General features: G+C 36.0%; 1 protein-coding gene across 4 annotated transcripts in view; it reads right to left on the bottom strand.

Annotated features, from left to right (window-relative positions):
• magi3a (membrane associated guanylate kinase, WW and PDZ domain containing 3a) overlaps nucleotides 1-21,960 on the bottom strand; it is a 275,042-nt gene that overhangs the window by 32,798 nt on the left and 220,284 nt on the right. For all 4 annotated transcript variants that reach the window (XM_056448758.1, XM_056448759.1, XM_056448760.1 and 1 more), the window contains exons 9-10: nucleotides 11,305-11,496; nucleotides 2,931-3,503 (exon numbers count right to left, since the gene is read on the bottom strand). In XM_056448758.1, the coding sequence (XP_056304733.1) occupies nucleotides 2,931-3,503; nucleotides 11,305-11,496 (765 nt within the window). The remainder of the gene's footprint in view (nucleotides 1-2,930; nucleotides 3,504-11,304; nucleotides 11,497-21,960) is intronic.

The following is a 21,960-nucleotide window of genomic DNA, read 5'->3' as shown; positions in this document are numbered from 1 at the left end:
TTATTATTATTATTTTCCATCAAAGAATGTCTCAAGTCTTTTACAGAAAAAAAACCTTGAAATATCTTGTTTTAATTTTCAAATTTTATGACAAGTAATATTTCTTGACCACCAAATCAGCTTATCAGAATGATTTCTGAAGGATTCAGTGATACTAAAGGCAGCTTTCAGCTTTGCATCATCATTTGCTTATTTGAATTTGTACAAAAACAAGTGCAGAATGTTTAATTCCCGAATCAGGAATCAGGACTTCAATTTGGTTTATTTGAATCCACTGTTCTAAAATCCCCAGTGGCCACTAGGGGGCAGTGTACTCCACACTCCATCAATGAGTACTGGAAAACGAAAGGAGATGACATATTCACACAGTGCGAGGTTTGATAGTCTGGTAAGCACATTTATATACAGTATGTATGTGTGATATAATAAATACAACATACTCATTATTGATACTAACAACACATAGCTGTTAAAAAAATCATGTGGAACATCAGAATCGGTTGTAAGTAATGCTTTGAGCAGATTTAAAGCATATAACTGTGTTTGTACAACTCGAAGATGAAAAGCGTATGAATACGCTTGACCTTTAGCAGCCACAATCCATCGGCATCACTGTGACAGCTGAAACCTGGAAGTGAGCAAGTGAACAAAAGAGCCTGATATTTTCACTTGGGCTCCAGACAAACCACAGACTTAATGCAATATAGATCTGTGTGTACAGCCACTCTGCGCCCACTGCTGTGCATGCAAATACAGCCTTCAGCTCAATTAAAACACTGTCTGGGGATTTTCGCCACAATGTTCTGGAGAATGCAGAAATGGTGGACTCTTTTCTCAAATTTCATGTATATAAAACTACTGATACAGCATCCACAAAACCACAGCAGCACAAGAGACTTTTGTAGAGAAATGAGTTACGGTAATTAAGAATGACATCACTTTATCTTAACGACTTTACAAATGAACATTAATCACTTCAGTAACCTGCTGTACTGAGATTATGAGATCCATTTTCAGTGTGGCGGTGTGTATGCATGAACGCTCTTTCCTTTAGGCATCTTGTGCTTTATGAAGATCAGGATCAGTACAATGTGAGAATCTCTTACTCACAAATACAGTTCTCTTGGCTCTCACCATCTCAGATGTGTCTCACACTACTCTTTCACACATTTTTAGTGTACAGAAGTTATTTTACCTTTTAACACACACAAAAAAAATAATGTTCTAGAGAAGAAACATAATTCTGTCTAAGTTTGGAACTACATGAGTGTGAGCAAATGAAAGTGTTATTATTATTACTTCCTAAAAGCAAAACTATTGAAACAGTTTCCATATACAAAAATAAATGAATAAATAAATATGATTATGTGTATTTGTTAACATTAGACAAATCATTACTAACACTATAAAACAAATTTGATTTTAAACGTGTATTAACAGGTCAAACTAAGATTAATAAGTGTTGTAGAATTACTTTTTTTATTGTTAGTTCAGGTTAACTAATAGTTATCTAACGATAACAAATGAAGCTTTATTGAAAAGTGTTACCGAACAAATATTAGATGGATTTAAATCAAATCAAATTATGCAAAATTGTATGATTTCTAATACTTTTTTGAAAGAAGTCAGTCATGCTCACTAAGCCTGGATTTATTTGACATATTTATCTATATTATAATCTTGAATCAAAGGGTGCTCCGGTGTCCCCCACAGTCCAAAGACATGCGCTATAAGTGCTAAACTGGGCATAGTGTATGAGTTTGTGTGAAAAGCAGAGTGTATGGGTGTTTCCCAGTACTGGGTGCAGCTGCAAACATATCCGCAAAACATTTGCTGCAAAAATTGGTGGTTCATTCTGCTGTGGAGACCTCTGATAAATAAGGGACTAAGCCGAAGAAAAATGAGTGAATGAAAATTCAATTTCAATTCTATTTTTGATCAAATTTATTTAAAAATCTAATTATTTTAAAATTAAAACTTTACTCACCCTTCACTTTTTCAAAACCTATTTGAGTTCTTTTTCTGTTGAACACAAAAGAAGATATTTTGAAGAACGCTGGTAGCTGGCACCCATTGACATCCACAGTTTTATTTTTTTCCTGCTATGGAAGTCGATAGGTGTCAGCATTCTTCAAAATATCTTCTTTTGTGTTTAACAGAAGAAAAGAAAGACTCATAATGGTAAATAATAAATAGAGTAAATAATGAAATCATTTCATGTTCGCGTGAATGATCTTTTTAAGACCACTAGTGTACATTCATTTTTTAATAAATATGTATATGTAATGTACTGTTTATTAAACTAAGTGTGCCATAACTTTACCCACAAGTGTTAACTTCAGTGACAAATAATTTTTGTCATTTTACTTGTCAATGCCACTTTTTCACTGATGGAAAGAAGACAAAAACTAAATAGAAATCTGTTTTAAATGACAAAAACTATGACAAAAACTGGTAGAACTAAACTGGTAAGACTTTTTAATTGACTAAAATCATATTCAATTTAGTCGACTAAAACTACAATGAATTCAGAAGACCAAAATATGACAACCTAGATGGAATTTTAGTCAAAGAGGCTAAGACTAAAATCAAGTCAAAGTTTGCTGTTTTAAAAAATTGGCCACTAAAATTGTATTAAATTTAGTTGACTAAAACTAGACTAATAAATTCAGAAGACTAAAATATGACAAACTAAATTCCCTTTTAGTCAAAGAGGCTAAGTCTAAAATCAAATTGTGCTGTCAAAATTGGCTTTTAAAATTGTTTTTAATTTAGTCCACTAAAACTAGACTAAAATTACAATGAATTCAGAAGACTAAAACAGGACTCAAACTAAATGGCATTTTAGCCAAAGAGGCGAAGACTAAAATTAAAATCAAAGTTTGCAGTCAAAATGAGCACTGATACCCATATAACCCTCATTGCCTCACCTCCTCTGAGCACCAGCACGTTGACCTCGCTGCCCACCGGCAGGTCTTTGAGTATGTCCACCACCTGTGCATGACTGAGCGTCTGCACGTTCTGCCTGTTGATCTCTTTTATCACGTCGCCCTTCAGCAGACCACGACACCACTGCGCGTCCAGAATCATCTTCACCTTCTGGCCCAGCGGACAATCGGCGATGGCAAAGCCAAAGCCACCCGGCCCTTTCACCAGCGGCACACTGACCAGCTCTGGCTGCAGGAGCGTGCTCTCTCCCGCCTCGGGGTGGCGTCCATTGGGCATCGCTGCAGCTGGGAGTCTGCCATCAGCGCTCATGTAATGGAGGTCTTGCAGGGGCGCGGTGCCATCTAAATGGATTGGCTGGCCGTCCATACCTGGCATGGTGGTCATTATGTCTCCTGTGCCCTCTTCACTGGAGTTGGTGTCCTCTGGCAATGGGTATCCACGACACAAGACCATATCCACATACTGGTTCACTGGGATTGACTGGAACATCTGCACCACATCTGCGTGAGTCTTGCCCAGCACACATGCACCGTTTATGTCTACAATAACATCACCTGAAGGAGACAGAAGGAGATGCAAGCTGAGTACTGAATCATAGTGTGCTACATGTGAAGACAGTATTAAAATGATCAAAAGTAAGCTATGATGGATTGCTATTACATGCAACAAGGCTAAATGACTTGAGACTGGCAAATTAAAATGAAATGTTTCTCTAATGTTAACGTTAGATTCAGTGGCAATCATTAGCCGAGTTTCTCATGTTCTTGGATAAGAAGTCTGTTATAAATACTAGAATAAGTTGTGAGTAGGGCCAGACAGAATCTGGGGACATTTTTTGTAATTTTTGTAAAAAATCTGCAGATTTATGCAGAATACATTTGGAAGTATCTTAACTAAAAACTTAATATATGAAAGAAAAAAAAAAAAAAAAAAGAATAATACCTTTTTTGAACTTTTATTTATTTGGTAAAGAAAGCAAGTCTCTCATATAATATATCTATTAAAGGACGGAAAATATTACTTTACAAACTATTGTAAATAAATCAAATGGACATTTTCAAATTAGCCAATAATATGACTGAAATTAATTTAAAAACTGAATAAATATAAATGTACACACATTTACATACAGTGTTGGTAACATATTACAAGTCACTTGAGTTATGTAATAATATTACTCTCTAAGTCAGTGTTTCCCAACCCTGTTCCTGAAGGCACACCAACAGTACACATTTTCAATGTCTCCCTAATCAAACACACCTGAATCACCTAATTAGAACATAAGAAGAGACTCCAAAACCTGAAGTTAATTAGTCAGGTAAGGGAGAAATATGCAAAATATGTACTGTTGGTGTGCCTCCAGGAAAAGGGTTGGGAAACACTGCTCTAAGTCACGAGTTAAGTAACTCATTACTTAAATTGAGTAATAATATTTGAGTTACTTTTTTTGCAAATGTAACTTAAGTTACTTTTTAGATTAATTAATATGCTTTTAAAAAGAGTTTGCTGAATTAAAATTAGTGTAATCACGCTGAATCACACTCAATGAGCTCCCCGCAGGAACAGACAAAAACCAAGATGGGAGATCCTTACATTTGTGTGATGGAAGTATTCTCATTATTCTGAAAGCATGGAAGAAGAGAGGATTGTCCCAATGGACAGTGATTTTGCTGAACTAATAGGACAAAAATACAAAAGTAGCAAACACATTGCTTTCAACTTTGTCGGGCATGTATAGCATCAGGAAGTTCCCAGAAGGTAAAATTATTCTCATTTTTTAATAGATTTTTTAAGGTAAATGTATGTGTAGGTTATACAGTGTGTCGTTAAATGCAGAGCTCCTCTATTTAAAAAAAAAAAAAAAAAGGAAAAATATCTTGCAAGTTCTGAAAGAGATCAAGCCTCAGGCGGGTATGAAATAGTAACTCAAAAGAAACGCAACACATTACTTTCAATAAAAAGTAGTTTGGGAATAACTCAGTATTGTAATGCATTACTTTCTAAAGTAACTTTCCCCAACACTGTTTACACAAGTAAATAAATACTCAATGATGGGTTAATAGACTCAATGATTGGAGAAATCTGCAGATTTTTACAAGTGCATTCCTTGTAGGCCTAGTTATGAGTCCAGAGCACAAGAAAATGACAATGTATTCTTAAATGCAAGTAGGAAATGACATTTTTGAAGCACTTAAAATATATAGAATCTTTTTTTATTGATTTATAATAAAACTATAAAACTATAATTTTGCAGTTTTAGTACTTAAATTTCCAGACAAAACTAATTGACAAATTGTAGTTTAATTTGTCAACTGCTTATAAAAATTGCTCTGAACAAACAAACAAACAAATAAAAAATAAATATTGGTAATTTTCAGAGCCATGTGCAGTACATCTGGAAAGTATTCACAGCGCTTCACTTGTTTTATGTTACAGCCTTATTCCAAAATGGATTAAATTCATTTATTTCCTCAAATTCTACACACAATACCCCATAATGACATTGTGAAAAAAGTTTTAAAATCATTGCAGATTTATTAAAAATAAAAAAGCTGAAAAAAAAAAAAATCACATGTACATAAGTATTTACAGCCTTTGCAGTGAAGCTCTAAATTGATCTCAGGTACATTCTGTTTCCACTGATCACTTCAGCAGCTTCATTGGAGTTCACCTGTGGTAAATTCAGTTGATTGGACATGATTTGACAAGGCATACACCTGTCTATATAAGGTCCCACGGTGCATGCAAAAGCACAAACCAAGCATGAAGACAAAGGAACTGTCTGTAGACCTCCGAGACAGGATTGTCTCGAGGCACAAGGCTGGGGAAGGTTACAGAAAACTTTCTGCTGCTCTGAAAGTTCCGATGAGCACAGTGACCTCCATCATCCATAAGTGGAAGATGTTTGGAACCACCAGGACTCTTCCTAGGGCGACGCAGTGGCGCAGTAGGTAGTGCTGTTGCCTCAAAGCAAGAAGGTTGCTGATTAGAGCCTCGGCTAGGTCAGTTGGCGTTTCTGTGTGGAGTTTGCATGTTCTCCCTGCGTTTAGGTGGGTTTCCTCTGGGTGCTCCGGTTCTGTACAGGTGAATTGGGTAGGCTAAATTGTCCGTAGTGTATGTGTGTGAATGAGTGTGTGTGGATGTTTCCCAGAGATGTGTTGCGGCTGGAAGGGCATCCGCTACGTAAAAAGTGCTGGATAAGTTGGCGGTTCATTCTGCTGTGGTGACCACGGATTAATAAAGGGACTTAGCCAAAAAGAAAAGGAATGAATGAATGAATGAGGACTCTTCCTAGAGCTGGCCGGCTATAAGGTGAGTCATCGGGGGAAAGGGCCTTAGTCAGGGAGGTGATCAATAACCCGATGGTCACTCTGTCTGAGCTCCAGTGTTCTTCTGTGGGGTGAGGAGAACCTTACAGAAGAACAACCATCTGTGCAGCAATCCACCAATCAGGTCTGTGTGGTAGAGTGGCCAGCCCGAAGTCACTCCTCGCCTGGAAATTGCCCAAAGGCATCTGAAGGACTCTCAGACTATAAGAAACAAAACTCTCTGGTCTGATGAGACTAAAATGGAACTCTTTGCAGTGAATGCTAGGCAATACGTTTGGAGAAAAGCAGGCACCGCTCATCACCAGGCTAATACCATCCCTACAGTGAAGCATGGTGGTGACAGCGAATTGGAAGACTAGTCAGGATAGAGGATTGAAAGATGAATGCAGCAATGTACAGAGACATACAGAGGATGAAAACCTGCTTCAGAGTGCTCTTGACCTCAGACTGGAGTGACGGTTCATCTTCCAGCAGGACAATGACCCAAAGCACACCGCCAAAATATCAATAGAGTGGCTTCACAACAACTCTGTGAATGTCCTTTAGTGGCCCAGCCAAAGCCCAGGTTTAAATCCTATTGAACATCTCTGGAGAGATCTGAAAATGGCTGTACATCGTCGCTTCCCATCCAACCTGATAGAGCTTGAGAGGTACTGCAAAGAGGAATGGGCCAAAATTCCCAAAGACAGGTGTGCCAAGCCTGTGGCATTATATTCAAAAAGATATGAGGCTGTAATTACTCTTTTGAGGAAATAAATGAATTTAATCCATTTTGGAATAAGGCTGTAACATAAAAATGTGGAAAAGTTCACTTTTGTGACTGAGTTTTGTTGATAAACATACAAGTACACTTACTGATGAACAACTTCAGCAGGAAAAAATAATGTGAGTGTAATAAATTACTTCATTTATCATTAAATAAAAAAAAAAATTCAGAGTAATTGTTGCAAATAAATTTGTTGGTTTCATAAATCGATACTGTTTTGAGTTATTATAGCTACAAATATAAATATGAATTCCAGTGTGGTTAATATAAAAATTTTGTTTTAAATTTGTGCTTTTTAGAATATTGTGTTTTAGGTTGTCAGCACACCAACAAACACCTCAATATAACATTTGGCATCAGTTTCAGAGGACTACCTTACAAATAGCTACTGCTGGACAAAATCTAAAGCAGCCTTGCATCCTTAAGAAGATAGTACAGAACATTTTCCAAGCATTCCTTAGTATATTTTCCATTGTGTTCAACAGAAGAAACTCAAACAGCTTCAGAACAAGTGGAGGATGAGTAAATGGTGACAGAATTTTCATTTTTGAGTGAACTATCCCTTTAAGGCCCTTCAAAAATACAGTGCAACAATTTCAGAGCGATGCAACTAGCTTCAGCTTAGCATTATGCTAACACCAGACAACGCACTTCAATGCAGACATGCTGTTTATGTTTAACTATACAGTTTCCATCCCTACAGACTCTTCTAAATCAGTTTCTAATGAGATTCTATTAAGCGTGGCGTTTTTGAAGGCTGTTGTGCATGTGGACACTGTGCAGCTGACTGTGATCTGGGATCGGTTTCAGCTCAAATACAGATCCTGCCAGTGTGTTTAAACTGTTCATTTCGAGTCTTGGCTCCTTCTGTTATGCTCTGGGGAAAGCGAGTGAGTATGATATTCAGTGATAAAGAGCCAGTGGCCTCAGATCCATTACTCCAGCTCAAGTCAATGATCCGCTCAGTCGGTGCAGTCTAGTCTGTCTATCTAATGGTGAATGTGTCTATTGATCAGTGCAGAGGACGGTGGGGGATTCCTGTATGCTTTTGTACTCTGGAACAATCAATGGCATCCGTCCAGACGCGCTTCACTTCTTGAAAGCGATTGTTCTACCTGAGTCATCCTGCTGCTCATACTGTAATACCGGCACACGATCTGCCAAAGATTCATTCAGGAGCATCATAGCTTTCTACTGAAAGCCACGATGATCTTATGGGTGAAATGAGATGTTATGTTAATGAAAAAACTATATTATTTTTACTGACTGCCTGATGAATATTGCACATAAAAACCTACATAATATACAGTAAGAAAAAAAAGCTAATTTTCAGAGTATATTTTCAGATTCATTAATGTTTTTTAAGGTTATTAGAAGTTATTATTATTAATATTAAGGTTATTAAAAGGTTAGTTAACCCAAAAACGAAAATTATGTTATTAATTACTCACTCATGTCGTTCCAAAGCCCTTCATTCATCTTCAGAACACAAATTAAGTTATTTTAGATGAAACCCCAGAGCTTTCTCATGTTTGCTATGGACAATATGATGCTTGAATGTTGCACTACTGACTCCAATGGCTATACGTCATAATGCCTGTAGTAAATGCATACCTTGACTGGAATGCAGAAACATGCATTGATGTATGAACATTTACATTTACATTTAGTCATTTAGCAGACGCTTTTATCCAAAGCGACTTACAAATGAGGACAAGGAAGCAATTTACACAACTATAAGAGCAGCAGTGAACAAGTGCTATAGACAAGTTTCAGGTTTTTTTTTTGAGAGAGAGAGAGAGAGAGAGAACAGTTAGTGGTATAGCCAGAGAGGCAGTTAAGATTAGGAAGGAAAGAAGACAGAAGACATCAGTGAAAAAAAAAGTTTTTTACATTTATTTTTCACACCAAAACTGTTCTCTGGCCTTAGTTTGATTATTGTTGAACCACTGAAGTCGCACAGAATGTTTTACCAATGTTTTGGTTAATGTTCTGGATTTCTGAACTTCTCTGCAGTCTATGGAGGTCAGGGAGCTCTCAGATTTCATCTAAAATATCTTCATTTGTTTTCTCAAGGGATTGAAAAGACATTAGGGGGAGTAATTAATAACATAATTTTTATTTTGGGTGAAATAATCCTTTGAAATTTTAATAATAAATTATATTAATAATAAATTATAATAACAATAAATTAGGAATCAATTTGATTATTCGTTAAAGGGATAGTTCACCCAACAATGAAAATGTGCTCACTATTTACTTTCCCTCATTTGGTTTCAAACCTTAATGTGTTTCTTTATTCTGATGAACACAAAAGAAGATATTTTGAAAAACGTTGAAAATCTGTAACCACTGACTTCCATAGTAGGAAACACATATTCTGGAAGTTAATAGTTACAGATCAGCTGTCTTCAAAATATCTTCTTTTGTGTTTAACTGAAGAAACTCATACTTTTTTTTTAACAAGAAGTGCATAAATGATATTTTTGGGGCGAACTATACCTTTAAATGCTTTAAACTCATTAAAACTGACAGTGAAAACACATATAATGATTCCTAAATGCTGTTCTTTGGACAAATTCAACAAAAAAATTCTGAAAAATATAAATGTGTCATACTAAAATAAGCAGTACAACTGTTTTAGTCAAGTCTTTAGTAATGTGTCACGATCAACAGCTCGATTTGCAGATCGCAGGAAAACATGCGTTATCACCCGGACTACAATTCTACCACTATATGAACTACAACTCCCATCAGGCCCCTCAAACACACACACCAGTTCTGGATCACCCTTGATTACACACACACAGCTAATAACTCATCATGCACTGATTATCTAGACCTCTTAAACACACGTTGCTGAGTCTTGTTTCCTGTAACATTTCCACATGTTTTCCTTGCCATGTTCTTCCGTTGTTTTTGATGCCTGTTTTTGTTATTGTTTATGCCAGGGATCACCAAACTTGTTCCTGGAGGGCCAGTGTCCTGCAGATTTTAGCTCCAACCCTAATCAAACACACCTGGACAAGCTAATCAAGGTCTTACTAGGTATACTTGAAACAATCAGGCAGGTGTGTTGAGGCAAGTTGGAGCTAAATCCTGCAGGGACACCGGCCCTCCAGGACTGAGATTGGTGACTCCTGGTTTATGCTGTTTGTCTCCTGCACCGACCTTTCACCTGTGACTACATCTAACCACGAAGGTTAACACAACTAACACTGAAACTGAAATAGAATTATTTCATAGTAAAATAATATATATTTTTTTATTTTCATTTAAGCTTTTTTAATTAATCCCCATCCCAAAACCACATGTAAACACCACCATGTTTTAGCTGCTTTGCATGTCGTTCAGATGCTCTCTTCCTATCAGTGTGTTGTTACTTTGCCCAAATCACCTTTAATGAGGATCAAACTTTATGGTGCAAGTCTAAAGTCTGGCCATGCAAAACAAACAGCAAATAAACATAAGTAAACAGCAAGAGTCTACAATTAAACTTCTCTTAATAAAGGATAAATATTGCGCCGGGTCAAAAACAGGCTCATAAACACACCCTTTATGGCTTTTTCGATAGCTTGTTGACATACGGAGGAATTTGCATAAAGAAATTGGATGCAGATGAATTTAGCCCTCAGCATGTGCCAGCTGAAGCATGTTTACTGCACTGCACTCCAATCCACAATTAAATGTATATCTCGGTTAAACTGTTTTACGATCCTCTGTACAGACGTCTTCGGGGAGCTCAAGTACACTGGCAGTTGTTTGCTCACACTGAGTGTTTGGGAAAGCGCTGCAATTATCACCAAACGCGACTCTGCAGGAAAGCCAGTTCCCCTGATGCTCACCCACTGATTCTGATTTATTCTATCGCTTTCTGTGTGATTCCGCTGTGGCCACTTTCACACCATTATTTACTTGAGATCTGGCAACCCGACAGTGCACCAAGAAATGGATGTGGTGGCTGACTTAGCCGCATATTGTACTGTTTGTTGTACTGTACTGTACTGTACTGTAAACATGAATGAAGCAGGGTGTTAAAGTGCATTGCGATACTTCAAATCTATCTATCCATCCGTCCAGAATCTTGCAATTCCGTAATCACAGGTTTTAATGCAACTTGTTCAAATTCCTTCATGTGACATCATTGCAAGTCATAATTAGATAAAGGTTCTCCAGAATCCTGGACAATTATTACTAGAGGGCACATCCACATTCATAAAGTGCCTCCAAATTGAAGGAACAGGGGGTGAGTGGATTTACCTGAAGCGATTTTGTTGTCGTGTGCAGCCGGTCCATCTCTCAGGACGTTCTTCACTTGAAGGAACTCATCTGGTCGATCTCCACCGATGATAGTGAAGCCAAAGCCCTGAGGACTTTTCTTCAGTGTTGTGCGCAAGATGGCACCCTGCAGCTGAGATGGGTCCCGCGTGAATCCTCTCAAACCAACTTCACCTGAAACACCAGATATCATGTGAGACTAACAGTTTAAAGCTTGTTTTACATGTTATTTTCAGCAGCCTATTTTATTTTTGGATTTTAATTTGGTCATATTTTTCTCTTCATATACAGCTGTTTGGTCAGCCTTTTAAAAACGAAACTGCACTAAGCTAAACTAAGCTATGCTAAGCTAAACTAGACCAGACTAAACTACCCTAGACTAAAACAAGAAGAAAGTTCACCAGAGAAAAGATGTGGACAGGGAGTCCATAACTCATTCATATTCAATAATGCAAGAGAGGGAAACGGAGAGAGCAAAAGATACATCACTAAATGAGTGAATGATAGTGGGATTGTTCTGTAAATATCCACATACACTTCAATTAATCATCTAGTCCATTTATTACACTCTCCTACAACGACTTCTCAGCATTTACTCCTCCTAGCATCACATTCACAAGAGTCTTCTGGTTAAGATCTCTTAATAATAATCATGGATTAAACGCTCAAACAACATTTGGCAGTGTCTTATCTGCTAAAATAAGCTGATAATGATCCTCTACACACAGACTCACACACAAATTAATTTGTGGTGTCAGTGAGCACATGCAAAAAGACCACTTGTATGAATAATGTTGCTATGGTGACACCTCTAAGCTGAGCGACTAATAATAAACTTTAAACAACACATTAACATAATTTTTAAAAATAATGCTAAAATAAATGGACACAGATGTGCATTTAGAAGTCATATGTTAGAAAATCCCATTACATAATATTGACCAAGGCTGATCAAATGTTGGTCAAAATATTGGATATTTCCAAAAATATTATTATGATTTACGTTATTAAAATTTATGTGTGTTGTGGCAAAGTGTAATTTACTCCAGTCTTTAGTGTTACAATGCTTCAGAAACCATTTTAATATGCAGATTTGGTAATATTAGCATTTAATGATCTGAAAATAGGTCTTAAAAATACTTTTTCAGGAGTCTTTCAATGTAAACTCTATTTATACATTTATTTATATTTAATTTATACATTTTATAAACATATTCATAAAAACAGTTTTGTTTCCCAGTGTTGGGTTGCGGCTGGAAGGGCATCCGCTGCGTAAAACATATGCTGGATAAGTTGGCGGTTCATTCGCTGTGGCGACCCCTGATCGATAAAGGGACTAAGCCAAAAAGAAAATGAATGAATAAAAAACAGTTTTGCTAAATTAAATGTCTTTACATTGACTTCTGACAAATGCTAAATGGTATTTAAGATCTCAAAACACAGGGTTTCTGGTAGTATCCAGAATAGCGCATGTCTATAAAGGAGGTCGATCCTTCTCATTTATAGCTCCTAAACTCTGGAATAGCCTTCCTAATAATGACACACTCTCTCAATTCAAAACTAGATTAAAGACCTATCTGTTTAGTAAAGCATACACTCAATGCATCACATAGCGGTTTGATGCATGTATGTGCTCCATGCAGGTCAGTGGGCTTGAAAAACCACCTGTAGGACACATTCCTCCTGTCTTAATGGACCAGACATTTTGTTTGAAATACTCAACTGCTTTAGCTATGCTAATTCTTTTCTATATTCCCCATTTCCACCTGGGGATACTCATCCCGAGGCCTCTAGAGATCCAAGACCTGTGAAGAAATGATGCCAAGGTATCCATAATCCTGCACCAGGCCATATCCTAAACTGAAGCTGTGGCGGTCATGGAGGAGCGGAGAGTGTTAGACTCCAGTGACAGATGAGTCTTCGCATTGATCCTGTGGGCCAGCCTGACCACCCGCCGATGACCTACTCTCACCAGCAGTTCTCCACGATGGACGTCCAGTGATTCCAGCCTCTACTGCCTAGACTGCAGCTCTGCCGAAGAAGTTTGGCAAGAGGAGAAATAGTTGTGCCCAACTGAGCCTGGTTTCTCTCAAGGTTTTTTTTCTTCACCTTCGTCAATTGGTGAAGTTTGTTCCTCACCACTGTCGCCACTGGCTTGCTTGGTTTGGGACTTGTGGAGCAGTGCATTGATGGATTTGTTCTTCAGTCTTTGGACTTTCAGCAGTGAAAATTAAGCCACACTGAACTGAACTAAACTAAACTGAACTTTAACTCTAAAATCTGGACTGACACGGTTTCAATTTACTAGAACTTCTATGTTAAGCTGCTTTGACACAATCTACATTGTAAAAGCGCTATAGAAATGAACATGAATTGAATTTAAAAAAGTATACTAAAATTGTAAAGCATTATTTATTTATTTTATTAATTATTATAACACTTATTCTAAACATATAAACAGTGGATAAAAAAAAAACAGATGGAGAGTAATATTTGGTATCACCCTCTCTTCTCTGTTTTCCAGTACTGGCGGAGAATATTGCACATTTCCAAATTCCATTCTACAATTACTGATTATTCCAAACCCCCCTGGAGGACCTCGAAAATGATGTGTAGAACATACCTATTAAGTAAAAGTGCCTGTTTTGTACTGTTCAACAAGTTATGTGATGTGCATCAGAGCTGAGCACTTCCATCAGATAATCAAATCGAGTTATGAAACAATACAAACTGAAATCAGCACTTCACACTTCACCTGTTTGATGAAAATAAAGAGGTAAAACTGCATTTCTAGCCTTTTCTAGTCTCTACAATGTATGCTTTGTTCATTTTTACATAAGGTTTGATGTTTATATAATTCCAGCTCTGATTTTAGATCACCCTTAAAGTCACTATAAAATCAAAATGGAAATCTTTTAGTGGAATATTAGTGTTTATTATAACACAGTGTGTATTTATCAAACAAACACCGCCGCCTAACAACAAGTGTAGTGACGTTGGTAAGATGTCATGTGTTCTGGAAACTCTTGATAAGTTCAAATCCACCCCGTCAACCTTGCTTTTTTCCCTTCCATATCACCAAAACAGATTACATTAATTTTAAATAATGTAAGTATTTAGTGGGTATTAAATAAAAAAGTGTTTTCTTTTAAAAAAGTTATTTACAATTATGGTTAATGGTAGGTGCAAGGACAGCTTTATTGCTCCAAAAAGGCAGAAATGCTTTGATAAATATTAACATCTACACTCATTATGGTATTATTGCATAGGGTTTCATATAGCCACTGCCTTATAAATTTATGAGCACACAAAATAAAAAAGTTTAATTAAAAGGACTTCTAAATTTGGCAATAACTCCTCTACGCATCACTGATGATCAAGTTCACTTGTGCGAGGGCGGTTCAACCTGTCAATCAAATGAGAAAAACCAACAGCAATCTACAACAACCCAATGACTGAATCAGTTTCTACTGGACAAGATTAATTGCTGCCTTACCTTTTTTCATTGTGTGAAAAGCCATTTGACTTTGAGAAAACAAAGGGGGAATACTATTTCAGGCCAACTTTATGCTATTTTCATATCCAACTTTTTGGCCACATTAGAATTTACCTATTTGAAATTTAACAGGTCAAAAACAAACAAACAAACAAATAAAAACAAAAAAAAACTCAATGTCTAACAATACAGATTACAGCCAGAGCTCTTTTCTCAAAGTGTCTGAAATATTTTGAATATCAGTTATTCCCAAGCCACGCCTTTCAAAGAGTCTGCTCTGATTGGTCATCCAAGTTTTTTAGATTACCATATCTGAATTTCTGAACATATAAAGACAGTAACAGTAACCATTTTCTCAATATTAATTACAAAAAAACAACTTCAGATAATTGTTTGAGGCTACAAGTAGACATTGTTCGAAAACACGGAGTAAAGAGCATAAATTAGCATTATGCATATACAGTTGAAGTCAAAATTATTAGACTCCCTGAATTATTAACCCCACTGTTTATTGTTTCCCCAATTTCTGTTTAATGGAGAGATTTTCTCAACAGATTTCTAAACATAATAGTTTTAATAACTTATTTCTAATAACTCATTTATTTTATCTTTGCCATGATGACAGCAAATAATATTTGACTAGATATTTTTCAAGACACTTCTATACAGCTTAAAGTGACATTTAAAGGCTTAACTAGGTTAATTAGGTTAACTAGGCAGGTTAGGGTAATTAGGCAAGCTATTCTATAATGATGGTTTGTTCTGTAGACTATCGAAAAAATATAGCTTAAAGGGGCTAATAATCTTGACCTTAAAATTGTTTTTAAAAAAATTAAAACTGCTTTTATTCTAGCCTAAATAAAACAAATAATACTTTCTCCAGAAGAAAAAATATTATCAGACATACTGTAAAAATTTCCTTGCTCTGTTAAATGTCAATTGTGAAATAATCAAAAAAGGTAAAAAAATAAATAAAATTCAGAGGGGGGCTAATAATTCTGACTTCAACAGTATATTAAACATAATTATGTGCAGCAAACAAGACTTAAATAGCTGATTACATACAGTATTTCATGCTTCTTTTGAATGGTTTACACTAGGGCTGCACAATATAATATTTTAGCATTGATCACAATGTGCACATCTGCAAGTCACATCGAATTTTAAATTGGATGTGTTTTAAGGAATTGTGACTACGATTTTAAGTGAATTCAAACCAAGGAATTCAATTTAACAATAATTAAATTGTTTTTTTAATTATTTATATCATGAAGACAATACAATGTTATTTGATTAATGTTGAATTAATCTTCTTTGACTCCAAAGAAAACCATAAAACACAAACCAATAATTTTAAAAACTTTTTTCTACTGTATTCAACTATGCTTGCAAATTGTTTATTGTATTTTATGCAGATGTATGAATTCTTTACAAATAAAATTATTTAGGTCATCTTTTGTAAAATTATATTTATATCACAATGTATATCGCAGAAAAACAAAATATCACAATGTCAGTTTTTCCAGTATTGTGCAGCCCCTAGTTTAGACACAATGTGAAATGCAATACTACAACAACAAAACCTTTAAACATGTGACTCTAGCTTGCTCTAAAGACATTAACAACTAAATCCAACCATCATTTGCCAATATTCCCATCTGTCCACAAATGACGACGTAATTTGAATGTCTACCTGAACTATCCCTTTAAGACGAAGGTGTTTAACATTGTTCTGAATCAGCTGTAAATGGCAGCTCCTATGCTAATTACAGTCATTTATAACGCAGCGGTTGTATTTTTTTTTTGTCTCGTCTCATCGGAGAGCACCAGCAGCATCAGATGAGGCCACATCAATCTCATTAGGAGAGCAGGGATGGATATCTCACCATGTGTGCTGGGAATTGGATTTGCATAATAGCCACATTGATGAGTTGGACCGGCCCTATGAAAAGGATTATGCTGATTGTAATAACCATGGCACGCATTTGAACTATGCGCCACAATTAGCTGCTGGACACAGGTACAAGCAAACCCGTCATTCCCTAACAGATCTATTTATTTATTTGAGGTTTTGTTTTCATATTTGGCTGGAAAGGGAATTCTTGGAAGAGCAGGAGGGTTGATGTTTATGCTTGGTTTAAGGGCCAGTGTGTCTATTACAGCGAGCTGATTATGAAATATCAGAGTGTAATAAAAGGTGTAGTATGAAAGCAGTGCTGTTTATTTATACAGTTGAAGTCAGAATTATTAGCTCTCCTGAATTATTAGCCACCCAGTATATTTTTTCCCCAATTTCTGTTCAATAGAGAAAATTGTTTCAACACATTTCTAAACATAATAACAAATTTTACTAAGATTTAATAACTAATTTCTAATAACTGGATTCTTTTATCTTTGCCATGATGACAGTACATAAATTTGACTAGATATTTTTCAAGATACTTGTATTCAGCTTAAAGTGACATTTAAAGACTTAACTTGGCTAATCAGGTTAATTGGGCAAGTTAGGGTAATTAGGCAAGTCATTGTATAATGACAATTGGAAAAAATAGCTTAGGGGACTAATAATAATGATATTGGAAAATAAGTATTCAACACGACACCATTTTTCTCAGAAAACGTATTTCTAAAGGTGCTGTTGACTTGAAATTTTCACCAGATGTTGATAACAACCAATGAAATGTATATACTAAAGGAAACAAATCTATTTATTTTACAAATGAAGTTATGTAAAGTTATATAATCAAACGACGCAAGGACAAAGTATTGAACACATGAAGAAAGGGAGGTGTAGAAAGGCAGTGAAAGCCAAGACAGTAGCTGAAATCTTGCAGAAGTTCTTCAGCAAACCTCTGTCTTTCGTCATTGTAAATTAATATCAGCTGCCTCAATCCAACATCTACATTACCAGGATGATGAAGATGAAACCAAGGTGGACATTTCAGCTAGACAATGATCCAAAACACAGCCAAGGAAACTCAAATGCATTCAGCAAAAGAAAATCAAGCTGTAAAATCTCACCTGACTTGAATCCAGTGGTGAAAAGAGTACTGAAAAATCATATTCAAGTAAAAGTACTATTACTTACCCAAACATGTAGTGCAGGTAAAAGTATGTGTTGTAAATATTACCCAAAGTATGAGTTAAAAGAAGCCGCTTTAAAAGTACTCAAGAGTAGTGAGTATTGCGCTGTGAAAAGTTGATGCGTCAATTTGTGAATGTGTGTGTGTGTGTGTGTGTGTGTGTGTGTGTGTGTGTGTGTGTGTGTGTGTGTGTGTGTGTGTGTGAAAACGTAACATTCCATAGTACATTTAGTGATTGTTTAAGGTTATTTGGTGATTTCAGTCATCAGTAGACATCTGCCATCTTCTCATCAGTAACATTCAGTCTAAACAGTCTCTCAGTCATTGCGTGTAACGATTTTGTCATGAAGTTGTTCTGCATAATGCGATTTTACGATTTTCTTTGTGTGATTTTACTGAATGGTAATCACAGAACTGATTGTTCTACTTCTAGTACTCTACTTCTATATCTTCTCTACTAGCCAAACACCATAGACAAGAAAAACAATAAAGTAGTATTGTAAAAGTACAGGCACAGCACTAAAAATGCACTCAAGTGAAAGTACCCATTTTTTAAACTACTTCGTAAACTACAATTCTTGAGAGAAAAGCTACTCAATTACAGTAATTTGAGTATTTGTAATTTGTTACTTCACACCACTGCTTGAATCCAATAGATATTACAAAATAAAGATCAGTTGGGATAGACAAAACCCACAGAACCCAAGATTTTTTTCACTCTGTTGAAGTAAAAAAAAACACACACACACACACACCTGAGCAATGTATGTGATTTCATTCTACATATGAGAGTCGTCTTTAAGCTCATCATAGAGAATACTGTGAAAAAAATCCTTGCTCTGTTAAACATCATTTGGGAAATAATTGAAAAAGAAAACAAATTTCACAGGAGGGCTCATAATATTGACTTCAACAGTATGTATGTGTTTGTGTATGACCTCAAATCACATGTGGAGTGGCAGAAGTGCTTAAGAATTGCATGAGTATATGAATAAAACAAATATAACGCATGAATTGTACATCACTATTATAATTGTGCTTTGGTTATGGTTTCTGATTATTCTCTGTAAGCACCGCATGACTGCATTGTATTTTTGTATATTTGTAGCAGTCCTATTCTGAGGCAGGCAGTCAGCATCTACTCATTAAAGTGTCTTGGCCAGCTAACAGAGCGTAGAGCATAGGGGGGCTGTGTGTGTGCTTTCACTAATGAGACAGAACAGACGTCCACTGCCAGCCTTCCAGAGGGGATAGGAGGACAAAATCAGTGCTCAGAGGATGCAGGAGCATGCAGGAGACTGACACTCACAGGGAGTTCTAACAACAAACTGGCAAAATCTGCTTTAACCTTGAACAACCTGAAACTCAACTCGGGCATGTGTGGGCTGGGACATCAGATATGATCAATGCATCCTCAGAACACAAATAAAATCGACTGAATTGACTAAAAATTGATTGAAAGCGACAAAGACAAACATTTACATTTCAAAACAAATGCTTTTGAACTTTCCATACATCAAATAAGCCTAAAACACAACTGTATAGATGAATATTGGAGAAAATGGTTGTCTTTCTGACATGAGAAATGAAACACATATTCAACAAATGACAAAAAATAGAAAATGACTAAAAATTAAAATTCATTTACTAAAAATATGTATGTTTTGGCTGTAAGGTCCACCCAGTTCGCCCAATGAAGGTGTCCACTGGTGGATGAAGGTTCACTGCGTGTTCGGCCTTCCAAGTGCACAATGTTGTTCAGTTTAAATTTAACTCATTTCTGTCTCCAATTTTAATATGAGGTGGTTTAGAATATTAATATACTTATCTTTCATTTTATCTGACTCAAATCATAAAACATTGAGAAGATTCTATCAATATAAATTTAGATAAATGTTTGAACCTTTTGTTTTCACTCGTAACTATTACATTTGTTCATTCGGGTGCTCGTGTTGCTAAGAGGAATCGTCTCAGCCGGTAGCATCCCTCATGGTCACACTCTCATCAGTCTTGATTATTAAACATAGGTAATTGACTAATACTTTCAGATGGCTGCTTCTATGCTTGCTCATTCTAAAGTATTTTTGATTAGTCCCCTTAGATGCACACCCTTGAGTTAAAGATAATATTATTTCTAATCAGAGGTCGAGGCCATTATTATAAATGTAACCAACTATTGCTCTCTACAAAAATTTTTGGTTTAGCCAAGCTCATGGTTTGCCATGTACACTTAATTTAGAACATTACTTTTAAACAAGGGTCAGGCACCCTATTCAGGCTAGTCGTGCAACATCTTGTTGCCCTAGACAGAAATAACTCCTTTTCCACCTAAGTACACTTGAATCAATATCAGGAGTCAGTCGAATGTCTAAAATACAGTTAGTGTGCACGATGTTCCATCTCAACTGGACTTTAGTCCATCTACTGACCTGATGCAGGAAGTGCAGAAACAAGGATACAGTGTAATCTACTAAAATAAATAATTACAGAGTAAGCAGACTGCATTCAAACATAACAATTTAATAGTCAGGAAAATATGTATTATTCCAATTATTCAGTCAATTCATAAACAACCAATACAAGACATCAAATTCTTAAAGATAAATCTAAGATCAAAAGATGCATACCTGACTTCTAAATATATATAGTATGGAGCATGAGATCTCAATTCTATAGGCTGATCTGATTACAGAATCGCCCCGAACCTCTTGACACTTTTCGTTATATAGTCAGACCAAGACAGAATGTCCTTCATAGAGGTGTGTGGTGAACAACAAAAGGCATTTGCATTTAGTGGCATGTTAGATCTGAAGAGTTACTGCCTATAGAGAACAAATGGTCATTTGAAGCCCCCTATATGAGGCACACCCTTATCAGTGAGTCAAAAGATACCTGGAGTTATAAATCTATTATTTTGATTATGTTTATTTGTGAGGGAATGAGACCATTGTATCAGTCGCACTGAGACTTTTCAAATGATATCAAACATGATAGATAAAGTCACTTGGATTGATCATATTTTTACATTACCATTCTGTGCAAGCTGGATGAAGAAGAGGGTGAGTGAACAGAAGGGAGTGCGGGAGATACTTCTATTGTAAATAAAGGAAAGAGGAGGAGTGAGCTTTCCCGCATTCCTACCTGGTGGGGTGTGGAGCCAATTGTCTGTGTTTCCAGCCTATGCTTGGATTGTCAATATCTGAAGGCATCAAAGTACCTGTGGTATCTCAAATCTTACACGGCCAACATATTATATACCGATTTTATATACCAGTGTTAGGTGTTACTACGCTGAAAAAATGTTTTTATAAAGTAAGTGGCTGCAAACAATTTAAATGGGCTAAATTTAAACAAATTCAGTAATGAGGTCTGCACTGCACACTAGCGTTTTTTTTTTTATTTTAATGCGTTAATCTAGCTAATTTAATCATTAATTTATATAGCTTTATTTTACATTCTTAGGAGATAAAAAACACAAGACGTTTCGGCACAATGCCTTCCTTAGTCTTCTCACTCCACCCTCTTATTCCACAGTCGATCACATTAGGTCATTAGTCGACTACTCAATAGTTTAATCTCATTTTTGTTTCAATATAACTAACAACACAAGAAATATTTCCTCCACCTGTTAAAACATCATCTCCATTGTACAGGAAAATAACATTTGAATTATCATCATTCACTTATTCATATCTTCGTCAATGGTACAATGAAATTCCGACAGTCCAAAACATTAAAAATACATTTTCATTTCATTATTTGTTTCATTATAAACTCAAAATCCATGATGTTATGATAAACAATAATCTTACCATGTTAAATAAATGATAAAACACCAAAATTTCTCATTTATTCCTCTTGGTGTAAGTGATTTTAATTTGAACTCAGAACAATTTATTCATTCATTCATTCATTTTCTTTTCGGCTTAGTCCCTTTATTAATTTGGGTTCGCCACAGCAGAATGAACCGCCAACTTATCCAGCATATGTTTTTCACGCAGCGGATGCCCTTCCAGCACATCACTATGGAGAGAGATTAGACTCAATAATAATTCACGC

This window comes from Danio aesculapii, chromosome 23 (assembly GCF_903798145.1).
Source record: "Danio aesculapii chromosome 23, fDanAes4.1, whole genome shotgun sequence".
NCBI classification, from domain to species: domain Eukaryota; kingdom Metazoa; phylum Chordata; class Actinopteri; order Cypriniformes; family Danionidae; genus Danio; species Danio aesculapii.
Note: the sequence above shows the minus strand (reverse complement) of the source record. Positions and strands in the feature narration are given on the sequence as shown.